This window comes from Chiloscyllium plagiosum, unplaced genomic scaffold (assembly GCF_037043375.1).
Source record: "Chiloscyllium plagiosum isolate Xiang-an unplaced genomic scaffold, Cpla_swu_hap1 HiC_scaffold_7, whole genome shotgun sequence".
In the NCBI taxonomy this organism is placed as follows: domain Eukaryota; kingdom Metazoa; phylum Chordata; class Chondrichthyes; order Orectolobiformes; family Hemiscylliidae; genus Chiloscyllium; species Chiloscyllium plagiosum.
The window spans coordinates 115681625-115702477 of record NW_028270145.1 but is presented as its reverse complement, the minus strand read 5'-3'; the positions used below and the strand labels follow the sequence as shown (position 1 = coordinate 115702477).

At 45.7% G+C, this 20853-nt stretch overlaps 1 protein-coding gene across 1 annotated transcript in view; it reads right to left on the bottom strand.

Annotated features, from left to right (window-relative positions):
* LOC122552049 (desmin-like) overlaps positions 1 to 20853 on the bottom strand; it is a 159422-nt gene that overhangs the window by 122326 nt on the left and 16243 nt on the right. The window contains exon 2 of the mRNA XM_087988631.1: positions 14819 to 14879. Within this exon, the coding sequence (XP_087844757.1) occupies positions 14819 to 14879 (61 nt within the window). The remainder of the gene's footprint in view (positions 1 to 14818; positions 14880 to 20853) is intronic.

The following is a 20853-nucleotide window of genomic DNA, read 5'->3' as shown; positions in this document are numbered from 1 at the left end:
GGACATAGCATTAAATTGGGGGGTGATAGATTTAGGACAGATATCAGGGGTAGTTTCTTTAGTCAGAGTAGTAGGGGTGTGGAACAGCCTGCCTGCAACAGTAGTAGACTTGCCAACGTTAAGGGCATTTAAATGGGCATTAGGCATACAAATGGATAATAATGGAATGGTTTGGGTTAGATGAGCATCAGATTAATTTCATTCGTCGGCGCAACATCAGGTGCCAAAGAGCTGTATTGCGTTGTAACGTTCTATGTTCTATATACTGAGGTAAGAGTGACAGCCCTTGACGTCAAGGCTGTGTTCGACAGAGTGTGGCACCAAAAAGCCCTAGCAAAACTGGAATCAATGGGTATCAGGGGAAAAACTCTGACTGGAGTCATATATGGCACAGAGGAAGATGGTCATTGTTGTTGGAGTTCAATCATCTCAGCTCCAGGACATCTCTGCAGGAGTTCCTCAGGAGGAATAAGTTGAATGGTAAAAAGGTGCAGCATGCTGCTGTGCAGAGGGACCTAGGTGTCCTTGTGTGTGAATCACAGAAGGTTGGTCTGCAAGTACAACAGGTAATTAGGAAGGCAAATGGAATTTTGTCCTTCTTTGCTGAAAGGATTGAGTTTTAAAGCAGGGAGGTTATGTTGGATAGGGTGCTGGTGAGGTCACACCTGGAGTAGTGTGTGCAGTTTTGGTTTCCTTACTTGAGGAAGGATGTACTGGCACTAGAAGGGATGCAGTGAAGGTTCACTAGGTTGGTTCAAGAGTTGAAGGGGTTGGCTTATGAGGAAAGACTGAGTAGACTGGAATTATATTCACTGGGATTTAGAAGAATGAGGGAGGATCTTCTAGAAACATATAAAATTATGAAGGGTACAGATATGATAGACATAGTGAGGATGTTTCCATTGGTGGGTGAAACTAGGACAAGAGGGCATAGCCTGAAAATGAGGGGGAAGTAGACTGAGGACTGAATTGTGAAGGAACCTCTTCACCCTAAATCTATGGAATTCCCTGCCTAGTGAAGTAGTTGACACTACTTCATTAAATGTTTTTAAGGCTAAGATAGATTTTTTGAACAATAAAGGAATTAAAGGTTACGGTGAGAGGGCAGGTAAGTGGCGCAAAAGCCACAAAACGATGAATCATGATCTTATTGAATGGCAGGGCAGGCTCGAAGGTCCAAATGGTCTACTCCTGCTCCTTGTTCTTATGTTCTGTGTTCCAGGAGGGTACCCTCGGCCCAAACATTTCCAGCTGCTTCATCAATGACCTTCCCTCCATCATAATGTCAGAAATGGGGATGTTCGCCGATGATTGCACAATGTTCAGCAATGTTCGCGACTCCTCAGATACTGAAGCAGCCCATGTCAAATGCAACAATATCCAGGCTTGGGCTGACAAGTGGCAAGTAACATTTGCGGCACACAAATGCTGGGCTGTGACTATCACCAATAAAAGACAATCTAACCAATGCCCTTGACATTCAATGGTGTTACCATCACTGAATCACCCACTCTCAACATCCTGGAGTTATCACTAACCAGAAATTCAACTAGACTCACCACATAAACACAGTGGTTACAAGAGCACATCACAGGCGAGGAAGACTACAGCAAGTAATCCACTTCCTTACTTCCCAAAGCCTTTCCACCATCAACAAGGCACAAGTCAGGAGTGTGATAAAATACTTCCCACTTGTCTGGATGAGTGCAGCCCCAACACCACCATCCTGGTCAAAGCAGTTCCCTTGACTGGCATTACATCCAGAAGCATCCACTCCCTCCACCAGCAATGTTTAGTAGCAGCAGTGTGTACAATCTACAAGAAACACTGCAGAAATTCACCAAAGGTCCTCAGACAGCACCTTCCAAACCCACGACCATTTCTCTCGAGAAGGGAAAGGGCAGCAGATACGTGGGAACACCACCCGCTGCAAGCTCCCTTCCAAGTACTCACCTATATTCTTCCTTCACAGTCACTGGGTCAAAATCCTGGAATTCCCTCCACAATGCCATTGTGGGTCAACCCACAGCAGGTTCAAGTAAGTAAGTTACCTCAAGCCCACCTTCTCAAGGGCAACTAGGGATGGGCAATAATTGCTGGCCAGCCAGTAACGCCCACATCCTACAAACAGTAAGTTTTTTTAAAAACTACTTCCACAAGTTTAAGATTCTAGAATTAGGGGGCATATTCTAAGAATTAGGGCCAGGCAATTCAGGACAGATGTTGCAAAAGCACTTCTATATGCCAAACGCAGTAGGCGTTTAGGACTCTCTTCCTCAAAGGGGAGTTGATAATAATTCAATTGTTAAAATTAAATCTGACAATTTTTTTACTAAACAGGTTATCAAGGGGTGTGGGCCTAAGGGAGGCACATGGAGTTCAGTCACAAATCAGCCATATTCTTACTGAATTGTGGAATACACTGAAAGGTTGAACGGCCTTCTCCATTCCTGTGTTCCTATGAATGTTCAGAATTACAGAAACATTGCTGCGCAGAAGATGTCCATGCAGCAATTATGCCTGTACCAGTTCTCCAAATGAGTATCATGACTGAGTGCCTATTCTCCTGCCCTTCTCCATATCCTTGCACATAGAGTCATAGAGATGTACAGCATGGAAACAGACCCTTCGGTCCAACCCGTCCATGCCGACCAGTTATCCCAACCCAATCTAGTCCCACCTACCAGCACCCGGCCCATATCCCTCCAAACCCTTCCTATTCATATACCCATCCAAATGCCTCTTAAATGTTGCATTTGTACCAGCCTCCACCACTTCCTCTGTGTGAAAAAGGTGCCCCTTAGGTCTCTTTTATATCTTCCCCCTCTCACCCTAAACCTATGCCCTCTAGTTCTGGACTCCCCGACCCCAGGGAAAAGACTTTGCCGATTTATCCTATCCATGCCCCTCATAATTTTGTAAACCTCTACTAGGTCACCCCTCAGCCTCCGACAGTCCAGGGAAAACTGCCCCAGCCTGTTCAGCCTCTCCCTATAGCTCAAATCCTCCAACCTTGGCAACATCCTTGTAAATCTTTTCTGAACACTTTCAAGTTTCACAACATCTTTCCGATAGGAAGGAGACCAGAATTGCATGCAATATTTCAACAGTGGCCTAACCAATGTCCTGTACAGCCGCAACATGACCTCCCAACTCCTGTACTCAATACTCTGACCAATAAAAGAAAGCATACCAAACGCCTTCTTCACTATCTTACCTACCTGCGACTCCACTTTCTAGGAGCTATGAACCTGCACTCCAAGGTCTCTTTGTTCAGCAACACTCTCAAGGACCTTACCTTTAAGTGTATAGGTCCTGCTAAGATTTGCTTTCCCAAAATGCAGCACCTCGCATTTATCTAAATTAAACTCCATCTGCCACTTCACGCCTATTGGCCCATCTGGTCTAGATCCTGTTGTAATCTGAGGTAACGTTCTTCGCTGTCCACTATACCTTCAATTTCGGTATCATCTGCAAACTTACTAACTGTGCCTCAGATGCTCGCATCCAAATCATTTATATAAATAACAAAAAGTAGAGGACCCAGCACTGATCCTTGTGGCACTCCACTGGTCACAGGCCTGTAGTCTGAAAATCAACCCTCCACCACCACCCTCTGTCTTCTCCCTTTGAACCAGTTCTGTATCCAAATGGTTAGTTCTCCCTGTTTTATTATTTTAATTATTTTAATCATGCAAATTCCTCTCGAATTCCTCAATTGAACCAGTTCTAAACAGTGCATTCCAGATCTGAACCACCACACTTGCTTCGTATGCAAATGCAATTTTAAACCTGTGCCCGCTTGTCTTGATCTTTTTAAATGCAGGAACAGTTTCTACTCCATCCCCTCATGATTTTGCTCTCCTGTTCTTGTATATATATCCAGACACTCACATTTTGAAAGTATCAGTTGCTTATCAGTTAACATTGCAATGTGCAGGAGCATCAGGAACAAGGTTCTGAAAGAAGGAGTAGAGATTAGTTGGGTGGGCGGCTGAGACATGTTGTTTGCAATTCCTGCACTATGGTGTCCTTCAGGACACCATGTGTGTTGGAGGACCATGTGTATGAAGCTCAGCATGTACACTACTGGACCTCAAGCAGCAGATCTTTGTACTTGAGGGGCAGCTGGAGACACTGTGGAACATCAGGAAATATGAGTTTCCCAGATTATGCATTTCAAAAGGTGGACACAGCAAAAAAACGTGAAGTCAGTAATATAAATGGCAAAGGGAACATTTGCAAAAGTAAAAAGAGACAGGGAGTGCACGGGTCTTCCGAGCATGTGTCTCTTTCAAACTGATGTTGGAAACTGCTGAGAGTGCAGTCCCGCCCAATGCAGCCACAAGAGGCCATAAGACCATAGGAGCAGAAGAAGTCCATTCAGTTTATTGTGTCTGTTCAACTCCACTTTCCTGTCTTTACCCATAATCCTTCATTCCTTTACTGATTAAAAACCAGTCCATCTCAGTCTTGAATGTACGGAATGCCCCAGACTTCACTATCCTCACTGTGATTAGCAGTGTTGTGCAGGGATCAGTGAAGGATCCACTGTTGTTTGTCATTTATATAAACAATTTGGTCAAGAATTTAGGAAGTATGGTTAGTAATTTTGCGGATGACACCAAAATTGGTGGTATAATGGACACTGAAGAAGGTTATCTAAGATTACAAAGGGATCTTGATCAATTGGGCCAATGGGCTAAGGAGCTGCATATGGAATTTAATTTGGATAAATGCGAGGTGTTGCATTTTGGTAAAACAAGCAAGAGCAGGAATTACACATTTAATGGTAGGGCTCTGAGCAGTGCTATCGAGTAGAGACACCTAGGAGTTCAGGTATGTAGTTCTTCGAAAGTGGAGTCACAGGTAGATAGGTTGGTAAAGAAGGCAGTTAGCACACTTGTCTTCATTGTTGAGACTATTACATATAGGAGATGGGACGTCATGTCCCAGTTGTATGGGACACTGGTAAAACCACTTTTGAAGTACTGTTACTAGTTTATTTATAGAATCCCTACAGCATGGAAACAGGCCCTTCAGCCCAACAAGTCCACAGTGACCCTCTGAAGAGTAACTCACCCAGACCTATTCCCCTACTACTCTACATTTACTCCAAACTAATGCATCTAACCTACACATCCCTGAAAACTACGGGCAATTTAGCATAGCCAATTCATCTGACCTGCACATTTTTGTACTGTGGGAGGATGTTGAAGGAAACACATGCACACATGGGGAGAATGTGCAACTCCACACAGTTGCCTGAGGCAGAATCAAACCCGGGTCACTGGGGCTGTGAGGCAACAGTACTAACCACTGAGCCACCATGCTGCCCTGTGTACAGCTCTGGTAGCTGTGTTGTCGAAAGGCAATTATTATATTGGAGCGGATTCAGAAAAGATTTACAAGGATGTTACTGGGACTAAAGGGTTTGAGTTATAAGAAAAGGCTGGAAATGCCGGGACATTTTCCACTGGAGTATAAGAGATTGAGGAGTGACCTTATAGAGGTTTATAACATCATAGTTAAGGTGAATAGCCAATATCTTTTCGCTGGGGTAGTGGAGTTCAAAACTAGAGTGCATATTTTTAAGGTGAGAGAAGAAAAATATAAACGAGACCTGAGAGGCAACATTTCACACAGAGGATGGCTCTTATGTGGAATGAAATGCCAGAGGAAGTGGTAGATGCAGGTACAGTTACAACATTTAAAAGATATTTGGACAAGTAAATTAATAGAAAAGGATGAGATATATACGGACCAAACGCAGACATATGGGACTAGTTTAGTTTGGGAAACTCTGTTGACATGAAGGAATTGGACCAAAGGGTCTGCTTCTGTGCTGTATGACTGTCTTAAATCTGTGACTCATTATTCTGAAGTTACATCATCCGGTCCTAGACTTACCCACAAGCAGAAACAACATTTTCACATCTACTCTGTCAACTCCCTTAAGAATCTCAGATGTTTCAATATGTCACCTATCATTCTTTTATATTTCAGCAAGTACAGGTCCAATTTACTCAACGTCCCCTCATAAGACATATCCTGGTACCAGCTAGTGAACCTTCTCTGGACAGTCTCTAATGTCATACATCTCTCCTTAGATAAGAGGCCCAAAATGTTCACAGTATTCCAACTATGGTCTGACCAGTGTCTTGAAAAGGAGTACAAGCAGATCTAATTCAGACAGAAGGGCAGTTTAGTTTTGGTAATCTCCACGCTGTAAGAGCTAAAAGTCAGTCTTAAACTGATTTAGCAGTACAACTAGAGATAGAGTTCAGAAGGCTGGCTTGTGTTTGTGTCTCTTGGAAACAATCACATCTCGTGAAGTGCAGAAAGTTGCCAAAAATAAACATTTGAATCAAATGAGTAAGAAATTAAAAAATTAAGAAAGGAGAGAATCTTGACTCGGATACAGTATCCCTAAGGGAAAGACTGGGAAACGAGAGTTGAATTTTTTAAAATGTTCATTGTAAATCTTTCCAAAATGTCTTATTTCTTAGTAGAGATTGCATCTCTTAGACGTATATTTCCTTGGTTGTGGATTAAAATGGAGTGGGCTGTTTTAGAACCAAGGACTTTGGAATGATTTGCTGCACTTCCACAAAACACTTGCTGTAATCCATTGTGAGTTGTGTTTATTCTTTTGGTATGCAAATAATAGGAAAGGAGAGATAAGACAAAAGTTGAAGTTCTAAATTGGAGAAAGGCCAATTTTGGCGGTATTAGGCAAGAACTTTCAAAATTCTGAATTAGTGGTGCTGGAAAAGCACAGCAGTTCAGGCAGCATCCGAGGAGCAGTAAAATCGACGTTTCGGGCAAAACCCCTTCATCAGGAATACAGGCAGAGAGCCTGGAGGGTGGAGAGATACGTGAGAGGAGGGTAGGGGTGGGGAGAAAGTAGCATAGAGGACAATAGGTGAGTGGGGGAGGGGATGAAGGTGATAGGTCCATGGGGAGGAGGGTGGAGTGGATAGGTGAGAAAGAAGATCGGCAGGTATGACAAGTCATGGGGACAGTGCTGAGCTGGAAGTTTGGAACTAGGGTGAGGTGGGGGAAGGGGAAATGAGGAAACTGTTGAAGTCCACATTGATGCCCTGGGGTCAAAGTGTTCCGAGGCGGAAGATGAGGCGTTCTTCCTCCAGGCATCTGGTGGTGAGGGAGTGGCGGTGAAGGAGGCCCAGGACCTCCAGTCCTCGGCAGAGCAGGAGGGGGAGTTGAAATGTTGGGCAACAAGGCGATGTGGTTGATTGATGCGGGTGTCCTGGAGATGTTTCCAAAAGCGCTCTCCCCAGTGTAGAGGAGACCGCATCGGGAGCAACAGATACAATAAATTATATTAGTGGATGTGCAGGTAAAACTTTGATGGATGTGAAAGGCTCCATTAGGGCCTTGGATGGAGGTGCGGGAGGAGGTGTGGGCACAGATTTTGCAATTCCTGCGGTGGCAGAGGAAGGTGCCAGGATGGGAGAGTGAGTTGTAGGGGGGGCGTGGATCTGACCAGGTAGTCACGGAGGGAAGGGTTTTGCGGAAGGCGAAAAGGGGTGGGGAGGGAAATATATCCCTGGTGGTGGGGTCTGTTTGGAGGTGGCGGAAATGTCGGCGGATGATTTGGTTTATGCCAAGGTTGGTAGGTGAGCACCAGGGGCGTTCTGACCTTGTTACGGTTGGAGGGGTGGGGTCTGAGGGCGGAGGTGGGGGACGTGGACGAGATGCGTTGGAGGGCATCTTTAACCATGTGGGAAGGGAAATTGCGGTCTCTAAAGAAGGAGGCCATCTGGTGTGTTCTGTGGTGGAACTGGTCCTCCTGGGAGCAGATAAGGCAGAGGAATTGGGAATATGGGATGGCTTTTTTGCAGGAGGTAGGGTGGGAAGAGGTGTAATCCAGGTAGCTGTTGGAGTCGGTGGGTTTGTAAAAAATGTCAGTGTCAAGTCGGTCGTCATTAATGGAGATGGAGAGGTCCAGGAAGGGGAGGGAAGTGTCAGAGATGGTCCAGGTAAATTTAAGGTCAGGGTGGAATGTGTTGGTGAAGTTGATGAATTGCTCAACCTTCTCGCAGGAGCACAAGGTGGCGACAATGCATTCATCAATGTAGCGGAGGAAGAGATGGGGAGTGATGCCGGTGTAATTACGGAAGCTGGACTGTTCTATGTAGCCAACAAAGAGACAGGCATAGCTTGGGCCCATATACCCCTTTGGTCTGGAGGAAGTACAACAGTACCCTTCCACCGACACTCTCATTCGTTTGGCTGAACTGGTCCTTAACAATTTCTCCTTCGAATCCTCCCACTTCCTCCAGACAAAAGGGGCAGCCATGGGCACCCATATGGGCCCCAGCTACGCCTGTCTCTTTTGGCTACATACAGCAGTTGATCCTAGCAGAGCGCTTTAGGGAACATCTCCGAGACACCCGCACCAATCAACCACACCGCCCCGTGGCCCAACATTTCAACTCCCCCTCCCACTCTGCTGAGGACATGGAGGTCCTGGGCCTCCTTCACCACCGCTCCCTCACCACCAGATGCCTGGAGGAAGAACGCCTCATCTTCCACCTCGGAACATTTCAACCCCAGGGCATCAATGTGGACTTCAACAGTTTCCTCATTTCCCCTTCCCCACCTCATCCTAGTTCCAAACTTTAGCTCAGCACTGTCCCCATGACTAGTCCGACCTGCCTATCTTCTTTTCCACCTATCCACTCCACCCTCCCACCCCCGACCTATCACCTTCATCCCCCTCCCCCACTCACCTATTGTACTCTATGCTACTTTCTCCCCATCCCCACCCTCCTCTCATGTATCTCTCCACCCTTCAGGCTCTCTGCCTGTATTCCTGATGAAGGGGTTTTGCCCGAAACGTTGATTTTACTGCTCCTCGGATGCTGCCTGAACTGCTGTGCTCTTCCAGCACCACTAATCCAGAATCTGGTTTCCCCAGCGTCTGCAGTCATTGTTTTGACCTCAGAACTTTCAAAAGCTGATTGGGGGCAAATGTTTGCAGGTAAAGGGATGGCTGGAAAATGGGAAGCCTTCAAAAATGAGACAACACAAGAATCCAGAGAAAGTATATTTCTGTTAGGGTGAAAGGAAAGGCTGGTAGGTGTAGAGAATGTTGGATGACAAAAGAAATTGAGAGTTTGGTTAAGAAAAAGGAGTAAACATATATAAGGTATAGACAGGATAGATTGAGTGATTCCTTAGAAGAGTATAAAGGCAATAGGAGTATACTTAAGAGGGAAATCAGGAGGGCAAAAAGGGGACATGAGATAGAGTCAGAGAAGTACAGCATGGACACAGACCCTCTGGTCTAATCCGTCCATGCTGACCAGATATCCCAAGCCAATCTAGTCCCACCTGCCAGCACCCAGCCCATATCCCTCCAAACCCTTCCTATTCATATACCCATCCAAATGCCTTTTAAATGTTGCAATTGTACCAGCCTCCACCACTTCCTCCGGCAGCTCATTCCATACACGTACCACCCTCTGCGTGAAAATATTGCCCCTTAGGTCTCTTTTATATCTTTCCCCTCTCACCCTAAACCTATGCCCTCTAGTTCTGGACACTCCCACACCAGGGAACAGACTTTGTCTATTTATTCTATCCATGTCCCTCATGATTTTATAAACCTCTATAAGGTCACCCCTCAGCCTCCAACACTCCAGGGAAAACAGCCCCAGCCTGTTCCGCCTCTCCCTATAGCTCAAATCCTCCAACCTTGGCAACATCCTTGTAAATCTTTTCTGAACCCTTTCATGTTTCACAACATCTTTCCGATAGGAAGGAGACCAGAATTGCACGCAATATTCCAACAGTGGTCTAACCAATGTCCCGTACAGCCACAACATTATCTCCCAAATCCTGTACTCAATACACTGACCAAGAAAGGAAAGCATACCAAACACCTTCTTTGCTATCCTATCTACCTGCAGCTCCACTTCCAAGGAGCTATGAACCTGCAGTCCAGCAACACTTTGTTCAGCAACACTCCCCAGGAACCTACCATTAAGTGTTTAAGTCCTGCAAAGAGCATGAACACAATTCTAAAATTTGATTACAACAGCATATCTCTGCCACCACATTCACCTTTCCCCACAAAGTCTCGCATGCTTTGCTGTCAGCAGAACTGAACCATTTTCGCCTCTTCAAACCTCTCATTTGCATGCATTTTACATCTCACTGTCATTTATCACCATTAACACACCTTTTGTCTTTTAGTCCGGGCACATTCACCATCTATTCCACTCACTCATCCTTCTGTAAAATCATAAAGGACATCATTTCCCAGCCCCTTTCAGTTCTGGTTCTCTCCTCACTAATGCTGAAAGACCTGTTGAGTCTCCAGACTTTTGTGTTTCTTTTTCAGCATTCTGTTTTTAACTAGACAGCATCAGTTGGAGCCTGAGGTTCTAGCTAGTCAAATATTGATGGCTCTTCCTTTAAGAGGATTTTCAAGTATTTCAAAGGCTGATGTCTATTAATGGTACCAATTGTGAAGTGCCATCAATACTGACAGAATTACTTTGCTGGCTTTGAAGTTCAAGGTGTGGGGCATAACTAGTTAGGTTAGTATTTATTGTCCTGAAGACAGTTAAAAGTTAACCACATTGATGTGGGCCTGCAGTCACTTGTAAAAATAGCATATTTCTTTCCCCAAATGACACCAGTCAACTATATGGGTTTTCACAACAATCAACTGTGGTTACGTGGTCATTCAAAAAGCTAAATTTAATTTCAGGCTTATTGAATTCAAAATTCATCATCTGCTATGGTGGAATTCAAACCAATTCTTCTGGAACATTAGCCTGGAACTCTGGATTATGAGGGTAGTGGCATTATCAGATTCTGGATTAGTGGTGCTGGAAGAGCACAGCAGTTCAGGCAGCATCTGAGGAGCAGTAAAATCGACGTTTCAGGCAAAAACCCTTCATCAGGAATATAGGCAGAGAGCCTGAAGGGTGGAGAGATAAATGAGAGGAGGGTGGGGGTGGGGAGAAAGTAGCATAGAGTACAATAGGTGAGTGGGGAAGGGGATGAAGGTGATAGGTCGGGGGGGGGGGGGGAAAGAGAGAGGGTGGAGTGGATAGTGGAAAAGAAAACATATCTACATCGCAGCCAAAGTTGAGTCAGTTGTTTTTCAATAAGATGGAAAAGATATACAAACACAAAAGACACAATATATGAGAAAAGGGGAAAGAATTGAAAAGGCTAGATTACTAAACACTTAGGATGGTCAAAGAGAGTTTTGAAGGCACAGTGAATGGTGGCAAGGTAATGGCATATCCAAGGTAACAAGAATACAAAAAAAAAGAACTGCAGATGGTGGAAATCTGAAACAAAACCAAAAATGGCTGAAGAAATTAGTTACTCCACTTGACAGAAAATGCTTTGGGAATTGGTTTGCTCCATTGGTTGGATGGCTAATTTGTTATGCAGCTTGACACTAGGAGTATGGGTTCAATTCCTCTACCTGGTGAGGTTATTATGACGGCTGAGCCTTCTTGACCTCCTTAGCCTGAGGTGTGGTGGTCCTCAGGTATGAAACTGTGCTGCTGAAAAAGCGCAGCAGGTCAGGCAGCATCCAAGGAACAGGAGAATCGACGTTTCGGGCATGAGCTCTTCTTTAGGAATGAGGAAAGTGTGCCAAGCAGGCTAAGATAAATGGTAGGGAGGAGGAACTTGGGGGAGGGGCGTTGGAAATGCGATAGGTGGAAGGAGGTTAAGGTGAGGATGATAGGCCGGAGTGGGGGTGGGGGCGGAGAGGTCAGGAAGAAGATTGCAGGTTAGGAAGGAGGTGCTGAGTTCGAGGGTTGGGACTGAGACAAGGTGGGGGAAGGGGAAATGAGGAAACTGGAGAAATCTGAGTTCATCCCTTGTGGTTGGATGGTTCCTAGGTGGAAGATGAGGCGCTCTTCCTCCAGCCGTCGTGTTCCTATGGTCTGGCGATGGAGAAGTCCAAGGACCTGCATGTCCTTGGTGGAGTGGGAGGGGGAGTTGAAGTGTTGAGCCACGGGGTGGTTGGGTTGGTTGGTCCGGCTATCCCAGAGGGGTTCTCTGAAACGCTCTGCAAGTAGGCGGCCTGTCTCCCCAATATAGAGGAGGCCACATCGGGTGCAGTGGATGCAGTAATTGATGCGTGTGGAGGTGCAGGTGAATTTGTGGCGGATATGGAAGGATCCATTGGGGCCTTGGAGGGAAGTAAGGGGGGAGGTGTGGGTGCAAGTTTTGCATTTCTTGCGGTTGCAGGGGAAGGTGCCGGGAGTGGAGGTTGGGTTGGTGGGGGGTGTGGACCTGACGAGGGAGTCACAGAGAGAGTGGTCTTTTCGGAATGCTGATGGTGGGGGGGGGGGGGGGAGGGAAATATATCCCTGGTGGTGGGGTCTGTTTGGAGGTGGCGGAAATGACGACGGATGATACGATGTATATGGAGGTTGTTGGGGTGGTAGGTGAGGACCAGTGGGGTTCTGTCCTGGTGGCGATTTGAGGGGCAGGGCTCAAGGGCAGAGGAGTGGGAAGTGGAGGAGATGCGGTGGAGAGCATCGTCGACCACGTTTGGGGGGGAAATTGCGGTCTTTGAAGGAGGAGGCCATCTGGATTGTTCGGTATTGGAACTGGTCTTCCTGGGAGCAGATGCGGCGGAGACGGTGGAATTGGGAATATGGGATAGCGTTTTTACAGGGGGGGCAGGATGGGAGGTGGTGTAGTCTAGGTAGCTGTGGGAGTCGGTCGGTTTATAGTAAATGTCCGTGTTGATTCGGTCGCCAGAGATAGAAATTGAGAGGTCTATGAAATGGAGGGAGGAGTCTGAGATGGTCCCGATAAATTTGAGTTCGAGGTGGAAGGTGTTGGTAAAGAGGATGAACTGTTCAACCTCCTCGTGGGAGCACGAGGCAGTGCCGATACAGTCATCGATGTAGCGGAGGAAAAGGTGAGGGGTGGTGCCAGTGTAGCTGCGGAAGATAGACTGTTCCACATATCCTACGAAGAGGCAGGCATACCTGGGGCCCATGCGGGTGCCCATGGCTACTCCTTTTGTTTGGAGGAAGTGGGAGGATTGGAAAGAGAAGCTGTTCAGAGTGAGGACCAGTTCAGTCAGTCAAAGGAGGGTGTCAGTGGAAGGGTACTGGTTGGTACAGCGGGAAAGGAAGAAGCGGAGGGCTTTGAGTCCTTTGTGATGGGGGATGGAGGTGTACAGGGACTGGATGTCCATGGTGAAGATAAGGTGTTGGGGACCGGGGAAGCGAAAATCATGGAGGAGGTGGAGGGCGTGGGTGGTGTCCCGAATGTAGGTGGGGAGTTCTTGGACTAAGGGGGACAGGACCGTGTCGAGGTATGCAGAGATGAGTTTGGTGGGGCGGGAGCAGGCTGAGACAATGGGTCGGCCGGGGCAGTCGGGTTTGTGGATTTTGGGCAGGAGGTAGAAATGGGCGGTGCGGGGTTGTGGGACTATGAGGTTGGAGGCGGTGGATAGGAGATCCCCTGAGGTGATGAGGTTATGGATGGTCTGGGAGATGATGGTTTGGTGGTGGGAGGTGGGGTCATGGTCAAGGGGGCAGTAGGAGGAGGTGTCCGCACACTGGCGTTTAGCCTCAGCGGTGTAAAGATCGGTGCGCCAAACTACTACTGCGCCACCCTTGTCTGTCGGTTTGATAGTGAGGTTGGGGTTGGAACGGAGGGAGTGGAGGGCTGCACATTGTGAGGGTGAGAGGTTGGAGTGGGTGAGAGGAGTGGAGAGGTTGAGGCAGTTAATGTTGCGGCGGCAGTTGGCTATGAAGAGATCGAGGGCAGGTAAGAGGCCAGCACGGGGTGTCCAGGTTGATGGGGTGTGTTGGAGGCGGGAGAAGCGGTCGTCAGAGGGTGGGCGAGAATCCTAGTTGAAGAAGTAGGCGCGGAGGCGGAAGAATTGTTCGATGTCTCGCCGCGTGTTGAACTCGTTAATCCGAGAGCGTAGGGGAATGAAGGTAAGGCCTCTGCCGAGGATTGATCTTTCATCCTCAGAGAGGGGTAGTTTTGGAGGGATGGTAAAAATACGGCAGGGCTGGGAGCTAGGACCTGGTTTGGGGCTGGAGCTGGGAGTGGGGGCGGAGTTAGGTGTGGGGGTGGGAATTGGGGCGGGGACGGAGATCAGGGCGGGGGTGGGATCCTCAGGTAATACCCACCACTAGGCATAGCTTTAAAATGAGAGAGATGACTGTAGTGACTCTCTTTGTCACAGTTCAAAGCCCAAGAGAGTCTGTTTCAGGTAACGTTTCAATCTGTCCATGACAGTGGATCAAATGCCCATTATAAACAATCATTTTTTTTTCAAGAAACACATTCACAGTTCCAAGCTTGAACTGTGACTTATATTGAAAACAAAATCATGTACTGATGAAGTACGATAATCAGGTTAAACACATACAAATATGTAAAAAAATAAAAGCAAATAAAACAAATATATAAGTTACATTGTAACAAATATAGAGAAAGAAATCCAACAGCTAACTGGGAAGTGATGGATAGGATGCTTAGGGGTAATGATTACATCCCAGTACTCCCCTCTTGCCAAACCAAAACCATGTTGAAATAAAGCCAAGTCAATCATTTGCAATTCTTTTTTCTGTAGGCAATTCAGTTACAATAATTAATATGTGGGAATACAAAATTACAATGTCATAATTTCAACTGCACAATTTCAAATGGCATATACAGCAGCATCTCAGTGATTTTCTACAAAGGGAGCAATGTCCACACATGAAGGACAAAATTATTGAACACTCATTGTCATACATAAAATCATTAACAAATCCAAAAATTTAAGGATTACACTTGCCTTCCTTAATTCTTCATAATCTTTTTCAGACTCCTTTCTTAGTTGAATTTCCTTTTCTAATCTGCAATGAGAAGTAAATCATTTTATATGTGCCATCACTCCTGTCACAACTATTACATCAAAAATCATATTTCATTTTCATAATACTGAATAATATCATAAGACCATGATAAACAGGAACAGGAGTAGGGTGTGCTCGGTCATTGAATAGGATCATGGCTGATCCATCATCCCTCATGAGTGCTTTCCTTCCTTTTCCTCCTAACCCTCGATTCCCTTGATTACAACACTAGAAAAACAATATCCCACCCAGGCAGTTCAAATTGGTGTTTACCCTCCACATGAGCAGAATTATTAATCAAATGGATGCAATTCTATGATGCAAGCACTCAATTATTACCGGGCGGCATGGTGGCACAGTGGGCGGCACGGTGGCACAGTGGTTAGCACTGCTGCCTCGCAGCGCCAGAGACCCGGGTTCAATTCCCGACTCAGGTGACTGACTGTGTGGAGTTTGCACGTTCTCCCCGTGTCTGCGTGGGTTTCCTCCGGGGGCTCCGGTTTCCTCCCACAGTCCAAAGATGTGCAAGTCAGGTGAATTGGCCATGCTAAATTGCCCGTAGTGTTAGGTAAAGGGGTAAATGTAGGGGTATGGGTGGGTTACGCTTCGGCGGGTCGGTGTGGACTTGTTGGGCCGAAGGGCCTGTTTCCACACTGTAAGTAATCTAATCTAATCTTTATTGTTCATGATGGCATATTTGAAGCATCAGCCTGTCCAGTACAATGGATCAAATGTCCATTATAAGTAACATTTTTTCCAAGAAACATATTCACAGTTCCAAGTTTGAATTATCCTGTGATTTACATAGAAAACAAAATCACGCACTGATGAAGTACAAAAATCAGGTTAAACACATACAAATATGTAAATCATGTAGTAATAAATATAGAGAAAGAAATTTAGCAGCTAACTGGCAAGTGATGGATGGGAGGTTTTGGGTAATGCTCACTTAAAGTTATTACAAGCCAGTACACCCCTCCTACTGTTATAGGCACATATGTACATCTAAACTTCATGATTAAAACATGTCATTGAGGACTTAAACCATCATATTCCATTAGTAACTTTATCATTTTTTAAAAAATCTATTCATGAAATGTGGGCATTGCTGGATAAGTCAGCATTTATTGCCAATCCCTAAATGCTCTTGTGCAGGTGGTAAGCTATCTTTTTCAAGTGGGATAGCCTGTGCTATGTGGAGACACCTACAGTGTTGTAGGGAAAGGAGTTCCAAGATTTTGCCACACTAACAGTGAGGGTACAGAAATATAGTTTCAAGGTTGGTTCATGTGTGGCTTGGCAGAGAACTTGCAGATGGTACTGAGCATTGAGGTGGCAGATGAGTGCTAATGAAGTAAAATAGCTTATCTGGATGGTGTCATGGTTTGAGCATTGTTGGACCTGCAATCATCCAGGCAAGTGGAGAGTATTCCATCACTTATGCCTTGAAGATACAGAACAGACTTTGTAGAAACAATAGGTGAGTCACTTACTCCAAGATTCCTAGCATGTGACCTGCTCTTGGAGCTACAGTATTTACTAGCCCAGTTCAGTTTCTGACTAATGGTAACCCCTGCCCCACCCCCAGTATGAGGAATCCAGTGACGGTAATGCCATTGAATGTCAAGGGCAAGATTAAATTTTCTTTTCTTGGAGATGGTCAATGCCTGGCATTTGTATGGCATAAATTTTATTTGTAAGTTATGGATGTTGTAAGCATATAGGTGCGGCTTCAGTGTCTGCAAAGTTACAAATGCTGAGCATTGTACAATCATCAGTGAACATCCCAACTTTGGATGATTGGGCCTAGGATCCTACCTTGAGGAATTTCTGCAGTGATGTACTGTGGCTGTGAATACTCACCCCAACCATCTTCCTTTGTTCTAACTATGAGTTTTTTAAATTCATTCATGGGATGTGAAGGTCACTGGCTGGCCAACTCAGTACAACTAGAGGAGAATTTGCCAATAATTTTCACCGGCTTCAGTTTTGCTAGGGTTCTTTGATGCCAGGCTTGATTGAGTGTTGCTTTGATGTCAAGGGCAGTCATCTTTGTTCTACAATAGAAAGCTGGTCAGCGCACAGAAGACGCAGGAGAGTGAAGGAATGTCAGATCAACCATAATCCTCCTAAAGATGGAGCAGGCTTGAAGGGGTGAATGGCTTACTCCTGTTTCTATTTCTTGTGGTTTTATGGAGACAAAATGTAAGAAAAAACAGATCTTTTTCCGAGTTACAGGCAGCAACTAGGAGGTATGATAAGGGCTTGGACCCCACTTATTCACAATATATACTAATGATTTAGATGAGGGAACTGAATTAACAGGGGGAATTGAGTTTAAGAGCTGCGAGTTTATGCTACAGCTCTATAGAGTCCTGGTTAGACCGCACTTGGAATATTGTGTTCAGTTCTGGTCGCCTCTTCGTAGGAAAGATGTGGAAGCTACAGAGAGGGTGCAGAGGAGATTTACCAGGATGCTGCCTGAATTGGAGGGCATGTCTTGTGAAGAAAGGTTGAGGGAGCTAGGGCTTTTCTCATTGGAGCGGTGAAGGATGAGAGGTGACTTGATAGAGATGTACAAGATGTTGAGAGAGATAGATAGAGTGGATAGCCAGAGACTTTTTCCCACGGTGGAAATGTCTATCACGAGGGGGCATAATTTTAAGGTGATTGGAGGAAGGTTTAGGGGAGATGTCATTGGTAGGTTCTTTACACAGAGTGGTGGGTGCATGGAATGCACTGCAAGCAGTGGTAGTACAGTCAGATACATTGAGGACATTTAAGTAACTCTTGGATAGGCACATGGAAGTTATGGGTACAATGAAGGGTACGTAGGTTAGTCTGATCTTATGATTTGGAGATGCCATTGTTGGACTGGGGTGTACGTAGGTAAAACTCACACAACACCAGGTTTTAGTCCAACAAGTTTATTTGGAAGTACTAGCTTTTGGAACGCTGTTCCTTCATCAGGTGGTTGTAGATTATAAGATCGTAGGACATAGAATTTATAGCAAAAACTTATAGTCTGATGTAATTGAAATTATATACTGAAAAATACCTGGATTGTTTGTTAAGTCTCTCATCTTTTAAAACAAACATGCTGGTTTCAGTTCTTTTATATGTAAATCGCAGAACTTTTTTAAAAAGTTACATTTTCAGGTGAACTTTAACAACTGGTATCATGTTGGCCCAGATAATGCATTTAAGGTGTGAGCTGCCCTGTGTGAGACTGTCTGTGCCCCAATGGTCAAACTGATTGTAATCTAAAATTGGATTTATGCAGTTTTTGGGCAAAATAAATTGTAATTCTGCAAGTACAAATTCACCCCACAAACATATGTGTATGTGTGCATGTGGGCAGGGGAGGGGGGTGGTTATGAGTGTCTGTGACATTGTGTATATGCGTATGAGTGTAGTGTAAATGGGTGTAAGTCTGTGAGAAGGTGCATGTGTGAGTGTATGAGAGAGGGTCTGCATGAGTGTATGGGTCTATAGGAGTGTGTCTGTGTGTCAGAGTGTCTGCATGTCTGTCTGTGCGTGCGCGTGTGTTTGTGTGGTGCAATGGAGTCACCTGTAATGTGACATGAACCCAAGGTTCCAGTTGAGGCCATCCCCATGGGTACCAAACTTGGCTATGAGCCTCTGCTTGGCCACTTTGCATTGTTGCCTGTCCCAAAGTCCGCTTTGGAGGACAGTCATCCGAAGGCCAAGGTCAAAGGTCCTTGACTGCTGAAGTGTTCTCCGACGAGGAGGGAACACCCCTGTCTGACGATTTTTGTGCGGTATCCATTCATCCGTTGTCGTAGCCTCTGCTTGGTCTCATTAATGTACAAGCCTCAGGGTATCCTTGCCCTGAGATAGAGTATGAGATAGAGTTGGCTGAGTCGCATGAGTACCTGCCACGTACTTGTTGGGAGGTGTCCCCACACGTAATGAAACTCTTACAAGTCTTGCAGCATCTACCGCGACAAGGTTGTATGTGTTGTCCTGAAGGCTGGGCAGTTTGCAACAAACAATGATCTATTTGAGGTTTGGTGGTTGTATAAAGGCGAGCAGTGGAGGTGTGGAGAAGGTCTCGGCAAGGTGCTCATTCTCATTGATAATGTGTTGCAGGAGGCGAAGAACATGGTGTAGTTTCTCAGCTCCTGAGAAGTACTGGACAACGAAGGGCATCCTGTCGGTTGCAGCTCGTGTCTGTCTCTTGAGGAGGTCATTTCAGTTTCCCGCTGTTGCACATCAGAACAGGCGGTCGATGAGTTGAGCATCATACCGCATTCTTATGAGGGCATCCTTGAGTACTTCCAGGTGCCAATCACATTCCTCCTCATCTGAACAGATACTGTGAATGCGTAGGGCTTGTATATAGGGGATCGCTGATTTAATATGTTTAGAGTGGAAGCTCTAAGAAGTGTAGCATCGTGAGGTTATCTGTGGGTTTGTGGTAGACGGATAACCAGAGGCTCACTGAAGCTGCTACCTAGTATAGTGACAAGACGTCTGAAAGTGAACCTTCCAGCTCCGCGAGCAAACCGACATCCAGAGCCTCAATCTGAGCTACAAATCTTCTCAAAAGTCTCACATTATCTCTTTCCCCTCCACTGCCATAACATTTGTTTTAGTGTGTGGCTTAAATAGGAGAAAGCAAGTACTGGAGCTCAGAGTCAAGAGTGTGGTGTTGGAAAAACACAGGTTAGGCAGGATCTGAGGAGCAGGAGAATCAACGTTTTTGGCATAAGCCCTTCATTATATGTGTGGCCTAAATGTTTATGTTAACTATTATTAATAGGGGATGAGTGGAGACAGGGGCAGCCCTATTCTCTCAAGACAATCACTCGTACCATGTTCATCAACTGTGATCATCTCCTGGTGCAGTTCAGGTGCCCTATTTGGTGCAGAAAACAATAGCAAGCTGAGAAGTTCCACAATGGCTTTGTGCATGGGATAGTGTGGCTCAAAAACTGGATTGAGTTTTTTGAACAAATTACAAAGAGGATTGGTGAGGGCAGAGCAGTGGACGTGACACATATGGACCTCAGTATGTTGTTCAACAAGTTTCCGCATGGTAGACTGGTTATCAACGTTAGATCACAAGGGAGAACTAGTTACTTGAATACAGAACTGGCTCGAAGGTTTAAGACAGAGGGTGGTGATGCAGGGTTGCTTTTCAGACTGGAGGCCTGTGATCAAGTGTAATACAAGGATCAGTGCTGGGTCAACTGCTTTTTACTTCTAATATAAATGATGTGGATGTGAACAGAGGAGATATAGCTGGTATGTTTGCAGATGGCAGCATGATGGCTCAGTGGTTAGCACTGCTGCCTCACAGTGCCAGTGAGCCGGGTTTGATTCCAGCCTCTGGCGATTGTCTGCGTAGAGTTTGCACATTCTCCCCGTGCCTGCATGGGTTTTCGCTGGGTGTTCCGGTTTATTCCCACAATCCAAAGATGTGCAGGTTAGGTGAATTGGCCACGCTAAATTGCCCATGGTGTCTAGGGATGGGTAGGTGCATTAGTCAGGGGTAAATGTAGAGTAATGGGATAGGGAATGGGTCTGGGAGGGTTACTCTTCGGAGGGTCGGTGTGGACCTGTTGGGCCAAATGGCCTGTTTCCACACTGTAGGGATTCTATGGAGGTGCAGTGGACAGCAAAGAAGGTTTCCTCAGAGTACAATGGGATCTTGATCAGATGGGCCAAGGAGTGGCAGATGGAGATAATTTAGATAAATGTGACATGCTGCATTTTGCAAAGGCAAATCAGTGCAGGACTTATACACTTAATGTTAAGGTCCTCGGGAGTGTTGAACAAAAAGACCTTGGAGTGCAGGTTCATAGTTCCTGGAAACTGGAGTCACAGTTAAGACAGGATAATGAAGACGACATTTGGTATGCTTGCCTTTATTAGTCAGTGCAGCGAGTGTAGGAGTTGGGAGGTCATGTTGCAGCTGTACAGGACACTAGTTGGGCCACTATTGGAA